Below are 23,410 nucleotides of genomic sequence, written 5' to 3' on the forward strand. Positions count from 1 at the left end.
GTGATCATGATGTGCAATGCATGTACTACATCACACACATGGATGGGCTGCAGGAAATGTGGGTGAAGACAATGAATATCTTCACACCTGTTCATGCCATCACAGAAGCTCTGGCGGGGAAGTATGATGTTGCAGCCTCAGATCTTACATCCCTTCTCCTCAGCACCTACATACTTACCGGATGTGACACAGTGAGCTATCTGTACAGAAGAGGGAAAAGGCGGGCCTACCCGGTGACCCTGAGGAAAGCCTGGATGTTCAGGAAGAGGTTATAACAGCAGCACGGCGATTATTACACCTTTGCCGAGCCCTGCATCAGTTGGCTGTGTGTAAGCGGGCACACATGGTTCAGCCAACCTATCCAGCTGCCACTGATTTTGGGAGAAAACTTGTAAATGGCAAATTGGTGGCAACCATGATGCTGAAAGAGGCAAAACCTTCTGACCTCGAACACAGCAAATACTGCCGCTGCAAGAAAAGCATGTGTGCCCGGGGATGCTCCTGTGCAAGAGCCAATGTGAAGTGTGGCATTGCATGTCTCTGCACCGGGGACCCCAACAGATGTTCAAGGATTGAACTTGTGCTTGAAGACAGGGACACGTAAGTATGCCGCGCGCATGTGTGTGTGTGTGTGTGTGAGAGAGAGAGAGATAGAGGGGGGGGGGGGGGGTCAGCTTTTTTCGTGCTGCTATATAACCCTAACCTGACTCTCGCCAGATGAATTTCGTTCCGCCTAGCTCCACTCACATCCATCTGGGATCGCTTCGCTCAAGTTCATTTTCCCGGGCCTGAGCCCCATGTCACTTTTACTCCACACCCCCTTCTCCCAACACAACCGTGGGAAAATATAACAACAGAGAGACACACAGAAATCATGGGGGAAATTCAGGGAAACACAATCACTCATGCTACACTCACCCCCACTGATTTCACTGAATTTCATTTAAAAAAATACAGGTAAGTAACTCTAGGCTAATTTGCTTTTGAAGCAATAACCAAGTATTGCTGAAAGATTTGAAGAATGTATTGAGAGGCCCTTAATACAAAAAGTTATTTGACACTATCACAGAACACTCACACCCTTACCATTTTTGCACCTTCAGTTCATTAGTCGTAGGACACTGCTCAGATGGGGAAAATACAATCTAAACTGTTCCTGAAAACAAGCATTCTAATCATGGGTTGTGTCAACGATGATCATGTTCTTTCCTCTCAACGTTTATCTGTACACTGCATCCGGGTTGTGAGGTTAGTGCTAAGTGACCATGCCCTCATAGGTAAGCCTCCACTCACTTGTAGGAATGAGCGTCAAAGAAAATGCACTCCTTTTGTGGACAGTGTAGAAATTGAATAAATAGACCTCTAATAGAAAGTACATGAATATGATATTACTATAAGAGGAGGTTGGTGTTCATTGTCCTGGTCATCAGTCCTGAGAGACATGCCACATGTTTCCGCATTGTCTACATTGTGAATCTTTATAGCGCATTTAACTTTGTTGTCCTGGTCAGTTTTGCTGTGCTCGGCTTCCTTTGGGTCATTTATTAGGAAACTTTGTAGTTCCTTCTTCCTTTTGTATTTCCTTTGAGCTTCATCCACGTCATCATCAATGTAAACTATCAAAGCCTCCAGTTCATTGAGAGCAGATAGGATATATTCAGGGGTATCCATGGGCATAGTGTAGTCGTTATAAGCCCTATTGTCCAGTCCATTTTTCTTGTGCTCAATCTTCTTCAGCTCCTTTTATAAGGAGCTTTTGCAGTGTCTTTTTGGTTTTCTTTTTAGTCTCATCCACATCCTCATCAATATTAACTCCCAAAGCCCTCAGTTCTCTTTTTAGTTCCACCAGTCCATATCTTTTGACGCATTTCTTAATTTTTCTGCCTTCATCCTGCCGTGCTGCCAGGCAGCAGGCTAAAAACCAGAAAAACCACATTCAAATCAGATGGCCAGAAATCACAGTTCAAACTTAAAATTATCAAAAAATCTGAAACCAGCCAACATCTACACAAACTCAAGCAAAAGTGACCAAAAATTCCAGTTTACCCTGTGCTATGTTCTATGGCATCATGATGTTGCCTAGCCACCTTTATGATCCTAAACAGAATGGTATGATGAGATAAGTGGACACCCAGAGCCCTAGAGAGAGACTTTGGGTAATTGACAGTCAATAAATGCATTGATATACAATATTTAAAACACAGTGTAATTATTATGTAACTATGTAGTTATACCATTACAACAATATATATTAAATTAAATTCCAGACCTTATAGCCTATCATAGCCTGCTAAATATCGGAAGGTGACCTTTTTTTCGCCATTTTACATATTATAAAAAAAATGACCACAGTGACTCGTGTAAACAGTGGTTTTGAGGCTGCGTGTAGTCTACAAAGGCGCTTGGAGCCTCAAAGCCTCGATTTTGCAATGCAAAACTGTTAAACGCAGTCACAGTCTACAGTCTAACATTAACTTGTTTGAGTTATTCCCCAGCATTTTCTCTGGTAGTTCTTCACTGAACTGAGCTAATGAGCGAATGGTAACACTAAGGAGCAGAAAAGCTGTCTTTTAGGCTATTAATACTATTACTATTGCTACTACTATTATTATTATTATTACTATGATTATTATTATGATAATAATTTTTATTCATGTCTGTTGTCCAGATAAACCTCTTGTAAGGAATTATGTCAAGTGCTGGATTCGTTTGGTTGTATGCAATATATTGATCAGTCCACCCATGTCCTCGGCCACACCCTTGACTTAATTTTAACCTACGGCCTGTCCATTGAAAATCTAAATATCGATGATGCATACCTATCCGATCACAAGCCCATTGTTTTCGAGGTTAACTATCTGATCCCCAGTATACCGCCAGATCCTCAGATACCTACTCCTGCTTCTTTAACTCTCACACTGCAGAACAATTTAACTGATTTCCTGTATGCATTTTGGGGATGGCCAATACTAAATTCAATCAGATTCATAGCCTATATCCTGATTTGTTGATATTGAGGCAATGATTCCATGCGAAGGCTTGGGCTTCAGGGCCCCCTGACCCCTTGGGCCCCTGCCTGGGCCCGGTAGGCCCGTGCAGTAATCCATCCCTGGGGTGATGTGTGCGTCAATGCTGGAAAAGTGAGTTGTTCGGTGTAATTCCTGTATGTGTAGATTCCTTTGAGCATTGTATGTGAGATATGTTTGAGTATTGTCCCGTAGTTTAGATACATGTTTAGAGCTTGTCAATAGACCCGAACATTTACGGACATTATTTTCACTTTGTAACCCCTTAGTAGTTCATCTGCCCTGTAAGCATTTACATGTGACATTATTTTGCCTTATTAGACCTGCTTCTGACGATGTATGCCATGCGTTAGATGTGGTATGTTTAATGGGATTAGTAGCCACATTTATGGAAAATTCCACAGTCCTTGCATTCAGTCTAATGTTAATTCAGCTGGTCACTAGGTGGCAGTATTGTATTGCATTTCACTGGTAAATACTGTTGTGCCATTAGAATTAGTCATTATAGGAGAGAAATGCCAGTTTATGATGTAATAATTCAAGTAATGCAAATGCCTAGGTAACTTGATAATGGAAAATTAACAGACATGTTATTTCTTGTTTATCTTGTTTATTTCAGACCACACACGCACACACACGGAAACACATATTACTAATAGATAACCAGTGTACCCTGCTGTGCTGTGCAAATAATTCAACACCTCAAGTAAAATTTCTGGATTGAATCGACTCTTTTGTGTTCTGATCGACACCCCAGTGAGACACCCATCCTCAATACATCATTCAAAGTCCTACCATTTTTTATCAACCCAACAACCATTTAACAAAAGCATTATGCTGCAAGAACATTGTAAGTCAAAAGTTTTAAAAAGATCTTGTTTCCTCTTACACCTTATTTCTTCTCATTGTGTCTTCCCTCCTCTTCCAAAGGCAACCTAAGAGCAAACAAGGGAGGGGTGCCAGGAGAATGGAGAAATCAAGGACAAAGCTAGAAAACATTCACACCCACTTATGCATCACTTTTAAGAGATGATCACTGTTACATTTTTATGGAATAGAGTACCAGATATTTTTAATCAGAGTAGATTGATTATCTGAGGTTTTCTGATTTTAGAATGCTCTTGAATGGCCCCAGCTGTGGCGCAATTGGCTGGGGCACCTCCACCGTACACCGGCGACCCAGGTTTGAATCCGCCCCGTGGTCCTTTTCCTTTAGCTCTCTCTCCCATTCCCTTCCTGTCTCTCTCTACTGTCCTATCATTAAAGGCATAAAAAGCCCCAAAAGAAATATATAGAATGCTTTTGAACCGATGATTTGTGTTTAACGTTATTGTCTTTGTCCTGCAATAGGTCTTATGTGTTATGTGTTAAATATCCTAACACCAAGGATGTTGGAAATATGTGTTGTCTGTCAAATCCAAAATAAATCAAATCAAATTAAAAATAAATACAAGTACATTTATTTGCTATAAACAACTCATTTTGCACATATCTTACTGAAAACATTCTGTGTGGAGCTTTGTAGATATATACAGTGTATTAACTGAAAATGAAATGTATTATAACCATTCTATGAGAAATGCTGAGGAAAAAAAATGATAGCCAAAGCTTTTGAGATTATTTTGTCAACATAAACTGCATGTATCAACAATAAATCATTTTAATGTGGCAATTTTCTCAGTTTTACAAATGTATTCATTGAGAGTATACAAAATACTTTTCTTACATAGCAAACACTCAATATCATGAAAACCACATAGCTGTCATTCAAGGGCAAAAACAAAACAAGCATCCTAATAGGTTTGCCACAGAAAAGCATTATGCTGCAGAAAACATTGCAAGTCTTAAAAAGACCTCCCAGAATGCTTATCTGAGCTCTGTGTATTTTGAGTCACTTGCATGTGTTGTAAAAGCGACTGGCGGTGCGATTGTCTTTCTTCTCATTTGGCACAGTATTACAATGGACAGCACGGGACAGACAACCTGTGGGGGCATCACATAAAAGTTGAAATGAGAGAAGAATGAAAAAACCAAATATAAATATAGCTATATGCACAGTAGTCAGCTTCACTGATCGGACCCCTAATAAGGCAGAGTCATTAGCACAATGCTTTCTCGTCAATATGAGCACATACCAGACATAGAAGAATTGCGAAATTAAAAGCTGCCGCTATTCTCCAGATCATTTTGTGGACGTGGAACAGGTAGGGAAAACAGGGCTGGAGATGAAAACACAACAAAGATTAAAACATTTTAGAATGCAACGTGGTTAGACAAACTAAAGCTAATTCGAGTCCAAATCTGTTTGCTAATTTAATACCATGAGCAAGATCCTAAACAAAAACTTTGGTGGGTTAGTACCACATGATAGCTTTAGTTGATGCATGAGACACTTTGTTCATTGTGTCACTTTGCCTGTCATTTAAATTAGGGTCCTGAGTGTGTTTTGAATGATACATTAGAAAAGACCAAATGTGGCCACCATGTTCCACAAAAACGTCTCGGCATACCAAGGCCATAATCATAATATACTCTTGTGAATCCTTCTTTAGTGCCTTGATTTTCTTTATCTGAAACCAATTGAGTTTCCTTTGCTGGATCATTGTCCTGCTGGAAGGTCCACCTACGTTTCATTCTCATCATCATGGTGGATGGCAAGAATCTCCCGGAAAAAAATCCATTCATCGTTCCTTCAACTGTTTCAATATAAAGTCTGCCAGTATCATGAGATGAAAGAAAGCCCCACACCATGATGCTTCCACCTCCAAACTTCACTGTTGCTTTAGTATTTTCATGGTGATGTGCAGTGCCATTTGTGCATGTAGTATGACAGCCAAATCTTTCAATTTTGTTCTCATCTGACCAGACTACATTCTCCCAGTATTTCATAGGCTTGTCCAAATGTTGTGTAGCAAACAAGCTTTGTCATGCATTTTCTTTTGTAATGGAGTCTTGCAGGGTGTGCATGCATAGAGGCCATGTCGGTGGAGTGCATTGCCTATTTTCTTCTCTGTAACAATTGTGCCTTAGTGTGACACTTTGGTACGGAAAACCTTTTTATATAGCCCAATTAAATATATTTACTGAAAAAAAAAATGTGAATGCGTTCAATACTTATTTCCCCCTCTGTACACTGGCGGGCGTGGTGGAGCAGCGGTAAACCATCTGACAATTGACCGGCCCGAGTCTGACCTTCCAGACAAATATGGCTACATATACTATAAAATATTCTTTTCTATCTAACATTTTTTTCCATCTGCTGTGAATATCTATTATCTATCTATATCTATGGAAAGAATATAAGCAAGTGCTAGAATACCACTATAATATATATTTTAATAAAAATATTAAACACCCCATTAAACCTAAATCTGTATGAATTGATGATGACGGAGAAGGCCATGTTGACACAACCGTTATGTCCCTCGGAGGTAGCAGTGATGGTCATTACCTGCTCATACACGTTGATTTCCTCCGTTCTCTCAGGTGACGTCACATTGAGACTAATCTAAACAATGCCAAAGACAGGTGCCATGTTAGGAGCAGGTTCTGTGTTGAGTGCTTACAGTAAAGAGATAGAGATACAGGTATCTTTACTCACACAGTGCTCCAATATTTCAGGTGTATCTGGACATTGGCAGGACCCTGGGATTATACTCCCCCAGTCATGGGTTCCATTTAGAAAGCCACAACAATGGAACTGTTAAGAGAGTGTGTGTGAGGGAGAAATAATTTATTTAAACAGTCATTTTCTCTGCCACAAACACACACACACACACACACACACAGTGAGAGGAAGTAGGATTTCAAGAGAATTCCCAGCCTTCGATGAAAATGCAGAAGTGATTTACCATCGATTGGAGGCTATCATACTGAGCCTGGATTTCTTCGGTCTCTTCATCAAGTGGCCTTTCTGGTTTTAAAGCAACTTTAGCGTATTCTTCTGTCTACAGAAAAAAGTATCTGTCAAACCAGTATATAGCCATCTATGCTATTACCAAAAACAAGCCAGTGAATTCATTGAGGAAGTGTGTAATCATACTGTCAAATCACAAGTCTACAACATTGATCTGCTGGCACGTACCATGGATGATGAAATGACTGCAGATAATGCTGTCACAAGAAATACCAAGCACACCAGTATCATCCCGACAGAAAACTGCACAAATGGAATGAAATTAACACAAGTACTGCAAATCACATGTATAAAATTAAACAAATGGGTAGACAAATGTATCAATGTTTGGCAAATATACAACAAACATTTTCTTAAATAAATACTACAGGAGGTTGTTCGGTTTTACCATGACTACTATGATGATGGATCATACTATTTTTACTCACCACAATCAGTGCCCACTGTTTCTTCTTGAGGATGCCATAAAGCCCCACTGCACACATTAGCGCGACCCAAACTCCAAACGCATACAAAGTGGAAAAACCTGCAATTGTGTCGGATTCGTAATTCTAAACAGAAACATTTGTGTTATTAGAATACAGATAATTAACCTAAGGGATCATTTACTGTGAAGGTGCGAGATCCAGAATGTGTTACAATACAGTCATTTATTTCTAATGCAATCATAGTTTATATATTATAAACTAATGCTTTTCTGAGGTTGTCCTTTCATCTTACTTGTCCCCCTTTGATGCCATGGTAATGGCCATGCAGAAACAGTGATAGGGCAAGCCAAATAATTCCCAGAATCTGAAAAACAAAATAACATTTATTCCACACCGAATGACACCAGCAACTAGTTTATGTCATCATGCTGCAATTATCCTTTCAATGGTGCAGAAACACCAGAGAGTTTGTGTGTGGGGGTGGTGACATTCAGTGATGTAGTCTAGTTAGTTGTAGTGGGTATACTGTGATGTAGTCTAGTTAGCTGTAGTGGGTGTGATCAACCCCAAATGTTATGTCCTTTCCTATTTAAGTAGGTATACTTCGTAGTCCTGCGTATCACGGTGACACCACTGGTGACATTAGTAGGAGCTAGAAACAAGGCAAGGCCACATTAAATGAGGTTACATAGCCCACCAGACCTTTCTTATACAACTACCAAGATGTGACCTGTTTTTCAGCATTTTTTCCACGCCAGCTTAATTCCTTCTTAGTTTTGCAACTGATATGAAACATCTGTCTACACCCTTTACTGTGTAACAGACGAATTCCATAACATGCAAGAGCATATGCAAATCTTGTTTTGCTTTATTATTTATTGAAATGTCAAAGTTGAATTGACTAAAACTAGTAACAATAAAAACAACTACTTACTCCTATAACAACATCCACAATAATGAATGTCCTCCTCAAGCATGCTTTCACTGGTGCCATCGTCCAAAACTGAGCGAAGCTATTTGTGCGCGAAAAAATGTGGTTCGTTCTCTAACCAACCCCTTTTCTGTTGTGCCTTCTCTCCTCACACTGTTATTGTAGGCTGGCTGAAAAAGGGTCTCAGTCTTGGTCTCCCGAGCTCCTTGCAGTTCTCACTTCCTGAAAACACATTGTGCAATGCAGACTCTGGAGAAAAATGTCTTGTACTGCAGAAAGCTGGAGGAGGTTCCAGGAAAACACCACACATCTGGGCGCACAGAAAAAAACTGAATTGCATTTCCAGAGAAAGTGAGACAGGCCTATTGGGGGCTTGATGTAGAGGAAAGTATTCAAACAAAGTCCATGTCCGCTTACACAAACATCAGATCAAAAGTCCACTGATGAATGTTTACACAAACATGTTTGTACAGAATGATTTATACTGGTTTGTCAACAAACCAGAAATATTAGTACATTGTGGCAATATGATTCTGACAGAATAGGAATATAAAATAATCTGTTAGAAATTGATCTTAATGCCTTAATTAAAAAATGAGTAAAAATCCAACCTTTAAGGACACCAATGTTCTTAGTGAATAAAGAATGTATCGTAAATAAATAAATGTTCTTCCTTAAATTACAGGGGCAATAAGTTTTTGAGCCCTATGTTAAATTCCCATAGAGGCAGGTATATTTTTTATTTTTAAATGCCACTTATTTCATGGATCCAGGATACTATGCATCCTGATAAAGTTCCCTTGGCCTTTTGAATTAAAATAGCCCCACATCATCACATACCCTTCACCCTAGAAATTGGCACGGTGTGTTTTTCAGTAAGCCTATTAGCTGGTTTGATGCTCATTGAGTTAAATGCCATTAAGATCAATTTCTAACAGATGATTTTATATTCCTCTTTTTAGTCAACTTTAGTATGGGTTCAAATACTTATTCTCCCCACTGTATGTGGAAACATCTCAGTACATACACATACACTTTTGGATCAAATCATAATATACTTTGAGGGGGACATGTCCCCCCAATATTCAAAAATGCTCAAAATATAATATCATACAATTGACCTATAGATTGACCTAGATTGACCTAGTACCTCTTCAAACAGTTTCTGAACTAATTGTGCACATCCACAAAGTACAACCATCAGCATGCCAGACACATTTTCTGCTGCATAAGATCCACCAGACACCCCTGAAATGCAGTCCCAACATACTATATCGATTCAACTTCAGTATAATAAAAGAACCACATGACACTAAAAAAATGTGAACATTCAAGTGCACCATCATTTAGATTAGTTCAAACATTGGCATGTAATACACACAATGAGTAGTAGTGGAGGTGTGCACATCCCCACCGGTGAGGTGCAGGGAAAATGGAACTAGAACTGCAAAGGAATGAAATGCCTGCACTCTGCTAAAACTCCCATATATATTTAATGTGTTGCAACGTTTCGACCCGACTGGGTCTTCCTCAGGCAAATGTCATTTAGCAGTGGCTCAGGTGTATAAGTAGAGCATATACCTGCTCAGCTGATCATTCATCAGCTGAGCCCATTCACACTAATTGTCAAGGCCTAAGTATCACCTTATCCATCACACATGTGTCACCACATAAGACAATTAGTGATGCAGTTACATATACAGTTTACCCACAAAAAATAAAGAAAATAAAGAAAATAGAAAAAGACCAACACCATGGCTCATAAAGTAATAAAATTACATTATTACATTATCCCACAATGACATAATGTGTAAAGTAGTATGTCACCTCAGAGCAATCCCACACACAATGTTACATGGAGATGAAAAGTACATTAGAGGAAAGGCTTTATGTCAAATTCCTCATTTAATCCCCCTGGCGACATTGTATTGAGGTAATAAATCCAAAAAGTTTCTCTTTGGAGAAGCCTTTTACCACGATCGCCCCCTCTTGGAGGGCTATTTACATATTCCACCCCAACATATCTCAGTGCGCTAACATTGTGGCCAGCTCGTTTGAATTGGGCAGCAACGTGACTTCGCTCGTCCCCCGTTCTAATACTGCTCCTGTGTTCGCTGATTCTAGTACGCAACGCGCGCGTAGTTTTGCCCACATATGCTAGGCCGCATGGACACAATATCATGTACACGACATGTGTGGTGCTGCAAGTAATGGCACCATTAATGCGTATAGCTTTGCCAGTGTGCGGGTGGTCAAATGTCCTACATTTGTGTGTGTATGAACATTGGACACAACTACCACATCTGTAGTTTCCGTCTGGTACAGGTGGTAGGAGTGGTGCGCGATCGGGACGCATGTCGCTCCTAACTAAACGGTCTATAAGATTAGGTGCGCGCTTAAAGACCATACGCGGCTTGTCTGGGAGAGCCTTCTTTAGCTTGGGGTCAGATTCAAGGATGTACCAGTGTTTCTGAATGGACTTTTTAAACTCAAACACGAGTGGGGAATATTTTACACAGCACATGGGGGTGTTTATCCTCTTGGCAGTGCTGTTTTTTGTAGCCCGGAGGCATTCATCTTGCGTAATGTTGTCAAAACGCGCACTACAAAATACACTAGCCACGCCATGTATTATGAAATACTTTTTAATAATAATTTTCAAAATACTAAAAAACAATCTTTAAAAGGAGCATGAAATCACTTGGCAAACTTATATTTCTATTTAATCTGTTCCTTACACTGACTCTGTAGACAGTGGACAGTGTTTGAGAGCAACTTTTCTCTGCCTACGAGACACATGCCATAAATCTACAAATCAACCTAACAACTATGTTGAACTGCCTGTATCCCATAGCCTACCCTAGATTGTTTTGTGGAAATTACCGTGTTTATGGATTTAGCAGACATGGGGGACTCGAGTCACAGACTTGAGACTTGCTTGATCAACATGTTTAAAAGACTCGACTTGACTTTGACTTGCTATTCATGACTTGACACTTAACTTAGACTTGAAACAAATGACTTGAAATGACTTGACTTTTTTTTTTCCATAGATATTAAGGAGTTAACTTTACGATTTTAGAAAATCTGCTTAGGTGCTGTTGCATGCGTCACGCGAGCGAACCTGTCATTGTACCAAGTGACGCGACGCGACAGACCAACAGCAAGTGCCAGATCAAATGAAACAGACTGAGGTAGGCTAACTTGCAAATATGGAAGGCTCTACGTTTATACCAAAACATAATAATGTTTGGCTTCACAGATGATGCATCTGACAAGTCAAAGGAGAAATGAACAGCAGTCTGCAAGTGTGCAAAATAGCGACATAACCACCACCACCACGTTGATTTTCATCCGAAGTTAGTCGTGTTAGAAACATAACGTCAAGGCATGTTAAGAGGTGGCTTTGAATCTATTATGCTTTTTAGTTAACGCCATATTAGGTTAAAATGTGTGAAATGGCAAAGTGAAAATTTTTCTTGTCTGTTTAATCTTGATATATATATAGCGAAAATGTTGCCAATGTAACCTAAAGTAATTCGCCTCTTTCTCCCTCCCTCTTAAACACGTCCCTGTTCCATACGTTACAGCCTAGTAGGCTAACAACAGTAGGCCTAGCTAACTGCCAGCAGTCAGCATAGAAAAGTAGCTTATTTCACATGTTAGGCTTATGTATAATATGATATAGCATTGACAGTCCTAAACCCTCCTAAAACCCATTGCGCTGTCGCGCTTGTCAAAGTTTGGCAGTGACGTCGGCGGCAGCGTTTGATTGATTGATTAGTTCACTTTTTCAACATTAGGCCTATTAGAGGGAGAGCAGATAGCTAACAAACGTTCAGAAAAAGTCCTGTTGGCAAATTTGAGGAAAAGTCGGTAAAGGGGCTATTTCACACAATTTGAGGGTGCTAAATTCAAATATTTTGTTTACCAAGCTCAATTTTGAGTTTTAAGCTTGCTAATTAGCATAATTAGCATAATTCACATACTTTTTGGTTTTGCCATCAGATATCATAGGAATTGCAAAAAATAAGGCATTAATATACTCTTTATGTATCAGATATGTTGTGGGACAGGACAGGAATTACCCCAATGACCCTCAAGTAGCAAATGAAAATAAGCTAAAAATAAAATATAAATTGAAATAATAGCTAAAATTCAGTATGACGTTTAGAAGCAAAATAGATTCCTTGATAATAAATTGATAGAATAGTAGGTGACTGCTCATTTTGTAGAAAGTATTTTGTCACTAACTATTATGAACAGTTGTCAGTCTTTACAGAGGATTTACACTGTATTCTTTTTACTGTAAAGGCGACTGTGCTTGCCTAGTTAAAACATCTCACTGGTGCTCTTTCCTATCCCAGCCATGCAAAAAAATGGAAGAGTGTGCATGTTTGAGGGTTGCTGAAGAGTGCTATAGAGATTGCATTATTTGCAACAAATTTAGACAAGATATCCTTTATAATGCAACAAAAAGAAACATTCTCCAGTGCATCATTACTGCATATGATGCTGAAAGGGAAGTGAACCTAGGAGAAATCCTCAGCTATGAACTGATTAATGTCCCTGTACTGTAGCTATTGCAGATAGCGATGGTTATTTGTGAAGTGGAAATAAGTCATCCTCACTCAAGTGCTGTCTAGCAATGTGGAATGTCCAGTAGTGATCACTGCAAAAACTGCTCATTCAACACTGGTAATAGATGCTCAAGATCTAGTTATGTCTTTAGGGCACCCATCTGACTGCAGCACATTTAAGAAGTATGCAGGAAAGTTTGTAAGAAACTTTTGTATTGTTATTTGGTATTTGTTATGTGGTAGCAAATGATGTTGACTATCAAAGATATAGACCTAATGTAGGAATGCACACAGATATTGCAACAGATACGCTCAGGCCAATCCAAACTTTTCTCATCTGTTGTTCCTCGTTGGTGGAACACACTGCCAGTTCCTACAAGGGCAGGGTCATCCCTCTCCATTTTCAAAAAGCTCCTGAAGACCCATCTCTTTAGAGAACATATCCTCTCATAGCACCACCTACAACAAGTCTTGCTGATCCTAGCACTTACCACCCGTCTTGAACTGTGCACAAAAACAGCACTCACTGATGCACTTATTCTTACTGTACTCTACCGTTTTTAAATTGTCCTAAAATTGTTGAGAGAATTGCTTTAAAACTTAACTGTTACCATGTTGTTAGTCGCTTTGATTAAAAATGCGTCAGCCAAATGTAATGTAATGTAATAATGGTGTAGGCCTATCTGATTAAGACCCAAAGAGTGGTTGAAACGTACAGTACTTATTAAATTACACTGGGAGCAAAAAAGACTATCTTCACTTTTTTCCCTTTGCAACTGTCAAAGAAATCCCATAAACACGCCTAGGGTAGCCTACATCAGATGGCCTAAAGATTAGGCTCTTCTGCATAGCATTAAGTGATTTGCATGCAGTAATTTGAACACTGACCTTGATCTAGCCTACTTTGGCTATTTAAAGGTAATTTATTGTCAAAACATCACACAATATAAATGAGCTATAACAAATAATAAAGGACTTAATCACACACAAACTACTATTTTACTGACTACAAAAATAATAATTATGTAGGAAGTTTAAAGTTTGAAACCCAGAATTGACCAAAAGTGCACCAAATTCAACACAAATGACTCAATACACTTGGAGGAGGCCTGCGTCCTTTCTTTTCCAGATATTTTTGGGATTTGGATATCGCTTCAGTATCGAGTATCAAGATATTTATGGCAGGTATTGTATCAAAGTCATACTTTTGGTATCGTGACAACACTATGCCAGAGCCACTCTGTTTTCTAGATGTCGAGGATCGGAGGCTCTACCACCAACTAGTGGTGCTGCTCAATGGCATATTAGAAGAGCACATTATCAAGCTCTAGTATGGATGCAAGCACACATACCAAAATTACTAGAAGTAAAATGTTTTTACTTGTCGGTTGTTGCTGACGGTAGATGCAGTTCTGCATTAGGCTTATTCCCACTATCTAAATTCATATGTACTGTAGGATATATTCTGAGTTGAAGGTTATCTGTGCAATTTGTTATTGTGATGAAATGCATTAAACACCACGAGTGACTCACTATGTTAGCAATAAAAATATGGTTGTGTTTTGATTAGAATTTCCGAGTTTATTACATGTTAACTGTAATCATGTTCCCATTAAATATGTTAATAAACTATAGTATGGCTTCTTTAATGCTCAAACATGTATTTAGACAACACTTTTATTTGGTTTTAGTGATTACTTTTGAAATCAACCCAATTTAGGGAAAAATAAGCAAAAATAATCGCTATTTTATGTTAAAATGCTGATTATGTGGCTTAGAACTCAGAATTGAGCTTGGTAAACAAAATATTCAGAATCAGCACCCTCAAATTAGGTAAGAAGGGTGGTTTACCAACTTTTCCTCAAATTTGCCGTCAGAAGTTCTCTTCTGTGAAGCTGCTCTCCCTCTATATTGGTTCCCTGGAGATGTGACAGTCAGAACAGGTGTAACTTGAACTGTTTGAATATATTTTCATGATTTGATGTAGCTAGGCTACCTAATATTTGAGGCATATTGAAACAATATAGGCTATTTTATAAGGTCTACTTGAAATACATTTATTTTTATTCGTATACATTTAATCTTATTCTATAAACCGTTCAGATGTAGGCTATGTGGCTTGAATGAATGCAATGTCTATTAGTTTGTTACAAATAAAACTCCAGCAGTTCATAACTAGCCTATTGTAGCTTATTTTAAAATAAAAACATGGGTAAATCATCATGAATCTCAATGATTTGGCTATGACTTGACTTGACTTGCTTGACCCAAGCTATGACTTGACTTGACTTGCTTGACTGTCACAAAAAATTACTTGGACTTGCTTGAGACTTGAGACTTGAGACTTGATTGTGACTTACTCCCACCTCTGGGATTTAGAATGAGATGTTACTGAAATTCCTTTTGACTCCTGTCAAAGTCATACTGCATTTTTGAACGTTTTCAGCAGCTTTCACTTCTCCAGCTGTTTTTTCTTTTCTTTTAAAACTTTGCTGATCACTACCCAGATAGCAAAAGGCGGATCACTGTCGGTCCATTGGGGGCATATGTTTGACATGAATATTGAAGCTAGTTTATATCCACATCTAAAATGGGAAATGCCTCTAAGTCATACTGTTTGGTGCATTTTTGAATGTTTTCAGCAGCTTTCACTTCTCCTTCAGCAGCTTTCACTTCTCCTTTGCTGACCACTACCTAGATAGCAAGAGGCGGACCACTGTCGGTCCCATTGGGGGCATGTTTGACATGAATATTGAAGCAAGTTTATATCCACATCTAAAATGAGAATGCATTCAGGGCAGACAAGGTAGTGCGCCATCTGCTGCTCTTGTAAGCATACAACCAAAAAGTATAGAAGCTACTCTGTGATACAAGTCTGTTTTTAAGTTTAAAATGATGAATAGCACAATTCTGTTTTCCCAGAAAGAAAGCACTGACTGATGACCTCATTAAAAAGTTTAAGTTTCAAATAAGATATTTACTAGTCTGTAGGAAATATTCACATAATGCCCAGGCATACACTGAACAAAAATAAAAGGTCAAGTTCTGATTCCACAAACTGAAATAAGACGATTCAATTCCAGTTGTCATCAACTATGTGTAATAAGCAATATTTCTATATAATTACATCTAGTACATTATGTTGGCGTAGCCATATCCTCTATACTGGTGAATAAGAGAAAGAAATGGCATGGAAAGTAGGGTATTGCAACAAAATGCCATATGTCTAGCTTTGCAAACCACTCTTGACTACATTCTGCTACACATACCGAAGCGAATTGAGCGGAAGTACATAGCGGAGCCAGGGTAATATAAGACTACTGTACATGGTAAACCTATATGACTTGCTAGCTCAAGTGGGTGGAGCAAAAAAAAAAATCAATCAACAATCTGATACCAACTTACAGTAACACCCCCCATTCCAACAAACCCAACCTACTATAATGTGAGACTGACACCGGTCTTGAACCATGCAAGTATCCTAACCAACTCTGAGGGCTAAAACCTGAGATTGCTACATGTTGCCTTTATAATTTTATTTAGTATATAGTCACAAGGGGACATTTATGCTATACCTATCACTACATGACAACAGTCTCATACAACATTGAGAATAAAGTGTTCTCAGGAACCAAGATCAATAACACTTCACAATTTGTTTTCCCCTCAACTTTATTATATGAAAATGTACAGGGCAAGTTTAACGGTAGGATTTCTGGTAGCGGGCACGGGCACCAGGTCCACCAAACTTCTTGGACTCGCAGCGACGAGGGTCAGCCACCAACAGAGTCCTGTCGTACTGGATCAGGATGTCTTTGATCTCTTTCTTGGAGGCCTCATCGACATCTGCAAGAGGAGCATGTTTAACAACTACTGAACCACTGATGTGAACAGACACCACTTACAAAGTGTGAGGTTTTAGCTTTTTACCCAGTTGTTTTGTAAAAATTTGAGAACTTACATTTCTGGTAGTATGCCACCAGGGATTTGGAGATAGCCTGACGGATAGCTGCAAGTGATGAAGACAGAGACTTAATATGGAGGAATTAAATCCAGTTAACCAGAAATGTCGTCAACACTATCAAAGACAATCATTCCAGAGGGACACATTTCCATTTTCAAAATTCCCAAAAAGAATGCAGCGTGTACATATAGGCATCTTGCTATCCATCCACCTACCGTAGACCTGAGCGACGTGTCCACCACCCTTCACGCGCACTCTGATGTCCACTCCAGCAAAGCGCTCCTTGCCCAGCAGCAGAACAGGCTCCAGCAGCTATGGACACAATACAAGGCAACATTAGGTCAGAACTACACTTCCTCCACGTATGGGGAGGAAATGTTCTATGGTCTTTTCTTCTGTAATCTTGCAACAGTCAACCATATGTCAAAAATATATCTCCGATGTGCAGCGGCCTTCCTGCAGACTTTTAAGTAAACTGGATTCTTATGGCAAGTCCCCCATCTGACAACCAGCAAGGAAACAGTCTACAGTCAACGGTACACATTTCATTGACTCATTAAGACCTTCATGTGTACATGCATATTGATTGCCTTGTGGGCTGGTAACACACTAGTCAACACTACAATGGAACATAAGACACAGAAATTGGCTACTCAAACCAGTGAAGTCTACAATCCCAGTAAGTTTTGAAATTGGCCACTGATATTCCCATTTCAAACTCATCTGATTTAAATCCTCAATCCACCAATACCGTCAAACCATCTGAAACCCTCAATTTGTGGATCAGCGCAATAATGAAGCTCAAGTTTTTGATGAGGAAGGCAATAAATGATTACCACATATGATTACTAATGTCACCACACAATTAAATACTCCTAAAGCAATCTTCAGCTCTGATGTGCACAACAGGTACACCCAAGACATCACCAGCACTTACCTTGTACTGAAGAGTCGCTGGCTCAATCATCTCAAGAGGTCTGCCATTCACCTTGATGAGGCCATTTCCCCTCTTGCAGTGGGCAACAGCTGTGGCTGTTTTCTGTTGAAAAACAAAACCAACTCGAATGAATCCTTGTGTCTAAGGTTAGCTGGCAAGTACTTCCACTATGACGTTAGACCCTTCGACACTTATACAGACAAGCCTAACGAACTTAAGATAGGTTACTAGCAAGCTAAGAAAATAACTGTTACGGCTACACTCTTAACTTACACAAAAGAGCTATACGAAAATTAACGTTAAAACAAGTATCAGTAGTTTAAAGGTTAACAAAGTTAACTATACATTGACACATTCATGTAACGTTAACGAGTTATATTGGCAGTTAGCTCACTAGCTTAGCTCCTAATACACCACGCAAGGCTGGTCGAAAATACCAATGGGATGAGAGGCTTCACTAGGCCACACTCGCCGAACTTGACACTTTCTCCTATCTAAATCAAATCTGATACTCCTAAATGTTTCCATTTAACTCTACACTTTGATTTAATAACCGTAGCACTACATATGCGCTGGCATTTTGTAAAAATGGCATGGTAAGCAGGTAACGTTAACATGTTGTACACCAATTCAGCTAAATTAGCCGACTAGCTTAACGCCACACGTGGATGATTCTAATATTTTGTACTCACTTTGCGTCCAAAGACCTGGACCGATTGAAGTGGACCTTTCGCTGGCATATTTCTAGAAGAAATAAAACACAAATAATTGCTTAAACCGTATTTATATGACTAAAGTTTTGTGATATTTACAAGAGCTCAGGCGGACACATACCGTCTTCAGCTGAGGTGCCGTACGGAGAGGCCGAACGGGTTTCAAACGCCGAAAATCAGGGGCATTGTAACGACAGAGAGGAGCATTTTACGGTAATATCTTGAAAAAGTTTACGACTGTGGGAGTGGTTACATTCTTGCGTATAGGCTATACCAGAGCCATATAACATATACCTTTATATGGCTCTGGGCTATACACATAATAGGCCTAAATTAGTTTGTACAATAATAGTCATGTTTTTTCATGTGTTTAAATTCTAACATTAGATTGAAGGAAACCAATGAAGAAAGGTGAAGAAATGTAACTGTATGCCAAATTTGTAGCCTATTTATCTCCTTTTATCATATGACAGCAGAGTGTTTTGTCTGCTAGCTTACCATAGTATCCTACATGGCCAGTCCCTAAAGGTCGCCTGATGTTCTGCCTGGCTGTCCCATCTTTAAAACTTTATTTGTCTATGCACTGCGGATAGGACGCCCCCTTCAGGTGAGATTCTGGAAAATTAGCTCTGCTCTGGTGAGTCATCTTAATCCTTTGGAGTATAGGAGTTTCAAAATGACAATCAAAATTAAGAAAAGTCAGCGACTTGCATGTTTTTTTGTAGGCTACCTTCAACATGTTTACACCAGACAAATTGTATAGGTCTAGTGATATGTTGAAAATGACAAATTTTACTATTTCATGGAAATATGTTTCAACATGTTTCATTCACGAATAGTAATGTGATTGTGTTTTACCTCAAACTTTTATGTTAAAAGTGCAGTATATGATGTGTTTTCTTTGTAGGGAAGTAATCTGTGCTGTTTTTACCTGATTCATGTTCATGAGAATGGCACAGACACAGAAATTAGTTAATCATTTGAGAGGCTATAATTCTTTCTTCAATCCCTGATTTTAAAAACTATTCCACTTGAACCCACTTTTATGTGTGTTTGTTAATTCTTCAGGAGGCAAGTGCTTGAGGCAGACAGAAGTCACTTTCTGGTAACAGGCCTACGAAAATAGTTGGGACATGGTATTATCTTCGAATCTCACAAACCTGTATGTTGCAATAAGGACATAACAGTATATCAAATGTTGAAAATACGCTCCTGTTGAATTTGATGCTAGCAACACATCTAAAAAAAGTTGGTGACAGGGGAAACAAAAGGCTGGAAAAGTTGTGTAAAAAAAACACGAGGAGGAACATTTCACAACTATAACAGGCACTGATTGGGTATAAAAAGAGCATCCCAAAAGAGGCAGAAGATGTGGAGGTATTCATCACTCTGTGAAAACCTAGGGCATTAAGGGACTGTACGATATTTACCGGGGGGGGAGGGCCGGTCGTCAGGGGGGGAGGGCCTAAGAGAATTTTTTAAGCCTTAGGGGAAGGCCCAGGAGAAATTATTTTTTCCTGATCCATGATATTTTTTTCCCCAGCTCAATGATCCGTTTTCGATATTTGAAAAGGTTTGTAGGCCAAAACATGATTCACGTCTCTTTGACAGAGTGGGCGAGTCCAAAAAGTCGCAACCCTACCTGAATCTCCCACAACTCCCCTCGTAAGCTTGCAGGTCACCCGCGGTTATGAGTCATAAAGAAAATATTTTAATGATATTCGGGTCATTTGCGGGCGGGTCAGTTAAAATTAATTAAATATATATTTTCTACAAATAGGCCTACTTAAAATATCACGAGAAGGCTAGCATCAATACAGTAAAGCATCAATACAGTAAGTCAACAGTAAAGAAGCTGAAGACGCGAGTTAAAATAATAAAGACACCCCTTCAGGAAAAGCGATATAGGCTATGGGAAATATTGGGAAAAGTTCTTAAAGAAGATGACAGTAGTACAAGTTATGGTCTATGTAGGCCTACTTCTTGCGAATCCATTTAAAAGTATGACAGCCGAAACGGGCAGCCTGCAGGAATAAATCTTATGGCACAGACTACACAGCCATATCTACCGGTATGTATAGGTTCGCGTATGCATAAAAGTTACCTTAGTTCGTTGTGTTTGTGACTTTAAACAGTGGATGTGCTTTAGTAAAGCTTTGTGCTTCATTCAGCATTTTAAACCAGTTCTTACGCTAACGTTTTGACCAGCAATGTATCTCTCTTGCCTACCTTGCCTCCCCATTTCTATTTTCGAAAGAAGTATGTCCATGGCCAAATCTTATCCTAGTGTTCTAATCCTTGGTGGTTGCGTGCGTGCTTGCCCTCTTATTCTCATTCTCTCTCCTGCGCAAACATTATGTCCTGCATGCCTGCGTGTAGTTCTACTGCATAAAGTTTCGCAAATAAATTAGTTTGTTTTACAGAAATGGACTACTGCATGCAGGCTATAACCAAAAGCACACATTTTGTAAATAAACGGGTCGGATTGCGGGTCGGGTATAATTTTGTCCTAATTAATATTCGCGGTCCGAGTTGCGGTCGGGTTGATTAAAATATCGGGCGACCGCGGGCCGATTGTGACCAAACCCGCGCAACACTGGTTTGTAGCCCCGTGTGTGTGTATGTGTGCTTATGACATTTGCTGGCCGTTTTAACCTTGTAAATGTCATTTTTCGACCAGTTTTATTTGATTCACGTAGGGGGGAGGGCCTAGGAGAATTTTTTTGAGCCGGGGGGAGGCCCCTGGAAAAAAAAAATTGACCAGGGGGGAGGGCCAGGCAGAACATTTTTAACCCGATCGTCTGGCGACCGGCCCTCCCCCCCGCTAAATATCGTACAGTCCCTAACCTAGCCCTGTACGCCTGTATCTCAGCTCTTTCTGGCTTCTGCAATGCGCTTACAGTTGCTTCAGTCAGCAGGATGGCGGGCCAGTCAGTGATGAGAGGGGATGACGTTAGTTTCAAAGTCGAAAGTGGCAGTGGTAATGTCATTCAAAAAGTGAGTGAGAATGGTGATATCAGATTAGGCAAATAATGCAACAATACAAGTATAATGCTCCTCAAAAATTGCGAAGAAAAAAATATTCAGAGAATACACAGATAACTCTCAGTTCAAACTTTTCTTCTGATGTTTATTGATGTTTGTTAAAAGATTGAATCTTGTTAAGTTATTTTCTTTACTCATGCAGGTGCGCCTTCATTAGGTTACATTCAAACACTTTCTCTTATGTTGGGGTTATTTATGGAATGGGCAGCTTGCACATATGAAAAGGTACAATTTAAGATGAATGATATAGGTTATGAGCCACTTATACCAGACAACATCTTTTCCAGGGAAAACCTTGAATATTTCAGGAAAACAGTGGCAATATGCATTTACATATTTCCGCATTGTAGCTCCATAGAAGAGTCCAAGGGCTTAAATAGCCTGCATGCTCTCCAGACCTGTCACAATGGGTGCATCACAGACGATTAAGAAGACCCCAAAGCCAGAATATTAAGCCGTTTCTGTTTTGGGTAAGATAGGACAGCATTTAATTCTCAAAACTCTAGTTACTGGTCTCTCAGTTCCCAAAACATTAGACTGTTGTTATAAAAAAAGATGCTAGTAACATGTAATGACCAGGCATTGAGTTGTGACAAACATAGTTACACATCTGACAGTGACACTAAAGGTTATATACTCTTGTTGTATAATTTATGTAGCCTGACGAGCCAGACCCACATTAAAATGAGGTCTGGGCACTCACCGTTCGCAGTGCTCAGTCCGAGGGGCGGGATAATCAGTTGTCTTTCAAATTCCCTCTGCACGCAATAGGACAGCGGCAGCGCTATGAGTCCCATGCGTTTCACACCAGCGGAGCTAGTTGGCTAGTTCAAACGTTTGCCAACTTAATAAAAGCTTAACTCGTGTCACACTGTTCGCCAACAGCAACATCCATCTTATTTGTTTTCAAGTAGCAGGGAATTCAAGCCAAGCCGTTGCAACTCTGCCATCAATCATTATGTTAAGCCCACCTAACGACTCTATACACGATTTCATTGGCCTGATTGAGTTTCGATTTCTGGAGCTCACAAGCCAACGGAGAGTTACTAGACTAGCCCTGGCAGCAAATGTAATTTGCTGCCGCTAGGGGCGCGTCTAGATTTCTAGGCTATAATTTATGTTGATGCATCACACCATCAAGTAGATGACTATCCAAAACACTCTAATGCTGTGAACAACATCAACAATATATATTGTGTTTTACTACATTTATAAAGCACTTCCCAATGCGCCTCCAATATGTGCCCACCTGGGTGGTGCACGGTAGTCATTATGCACCAGAAGCCTTGTCACACACCTGCTTGAGGTGGAGTGAGGGAGTCAATGAGCCAATTACACTGGGTGATGATAAGGGGACCAGATTGAGTGAGCCAGATTGGGAATTTAGCCAGGAGTCCAGGGAACTCTCCAATCTTTAATGACCACAATGAGTCAGGACTTTGTTTTAACGTTGCATTGGAAGGACCGCATCTCCTGCAGTTCAGTGTCTCTTTAAATTTACAGAGGGATTGGGATTGATTTTTGAACAGACAGAAGAGTGCCATTTGGCCAACCACTAACACCATTTCCAGCTGCAACTCAGTTTCGAATTCTGTAAGTGCACTACACTAAGTATTTGTTTGCACAACTTGCATTTCCTATACCAGATTAGTCTGTAATTTCAAGGGCAATCGGGTTGCATGCATTTTAAAAGTTAACTAACAGGTTAAGTAAGGTTAACAAACTAACTTTACAGTGTTTAGCACAAACTTAAGTATAGTTTACTTTTCCACTTCAAAATTAAGTAACACTTATTTTAGACATTTCAACAAAAGACAATAACTGAATTCTGCTTACTAGAACATTTTAAGTAAGGAAAGCTATGTTCAGT

General features: G+C 39.5%; 2 protein-coding genes across 2 annotated transcripts; both read right to left on the minus strand.

Annotated features, from left to right (window-relative positions):
* Positions 1-4,463: 4,463 nt before the first annotated feature.
* On the minus strand, positions 4,464-8,537 carry LOC143136202 (tetraspanin-8-like). Its single transcript, XM_076296770.1, has 9 exons — positions 8,305-8,537; positions 7,663-7,734; positions 7,371-7,493; positions 7,111-7,185; positions 6,878-6,973; positions 6,628-6,726; positions 6,478-6,534; positions 5,162-5,245; positions 4,464-5,009 (listed from the first exon to the last, which is right to left on the minus strand). The coding sequence occupies exons 1-9, from the start codon at positions 8,362-8,364 to the stop codon at positions 4,893-4,895; spliced, it is 783 nt and encodes a 260-aa protein (XP_076152885.1). The 5' UTR covers positions 8,365-8,537; the 3' UTR covers positions 4,464-4,892.
* Positions 8,538-16,535: 7,998 nt separating this feature from the next.
* rps16 (ribosomal protein S16) lies at positions 16,536-18,673 on the minus strand. The gene is made up of 6 exons (XM_076296772.1): positions 18,617-18,673; positions 18,475-18,526; positions 17,783-17,884; positions 17,061-17,157; positions 16,843-16,890; positions 16,536-16,727 (listed from the first exon to the last, which is right to left on the minus strand). The coding sequence occupies exons 2-6, from the start codon at positions 18,520-18,522 to the stop codon at positions 16,582-16,584; spliced, it is 441 nt and encodes a 146-aa protein (XP_076152887.1). The 5' UTR covers positions 18,523-18,526; positions 18,617-18,673; the 3' UTR covers positions 16,536-16,581.
* Between the last annotated feature and the right edge of the window lie 4,737 nt (positions 18,674-23,410).

The sequence above is a fragment of the Alosa pseudoharengus genome, unplaced genomic scaffold (assembly GCF_046254945.1).
Source record: "Alosa pseudoharengus isolate Yale_2024_CS ecotype anadromous, Long Island Sound unplaced genomic scaffold, YU_APseudo_1.1 YU_APseudo_1.1_scf_20, whole genome shotgun sequence".
Lineage (NCBI taxonomy): Eukaryota > Metazoa > Chordata > Actinopteri > Clupeiformes > Clupeidae > Alosa > Alosa pseudoharengus.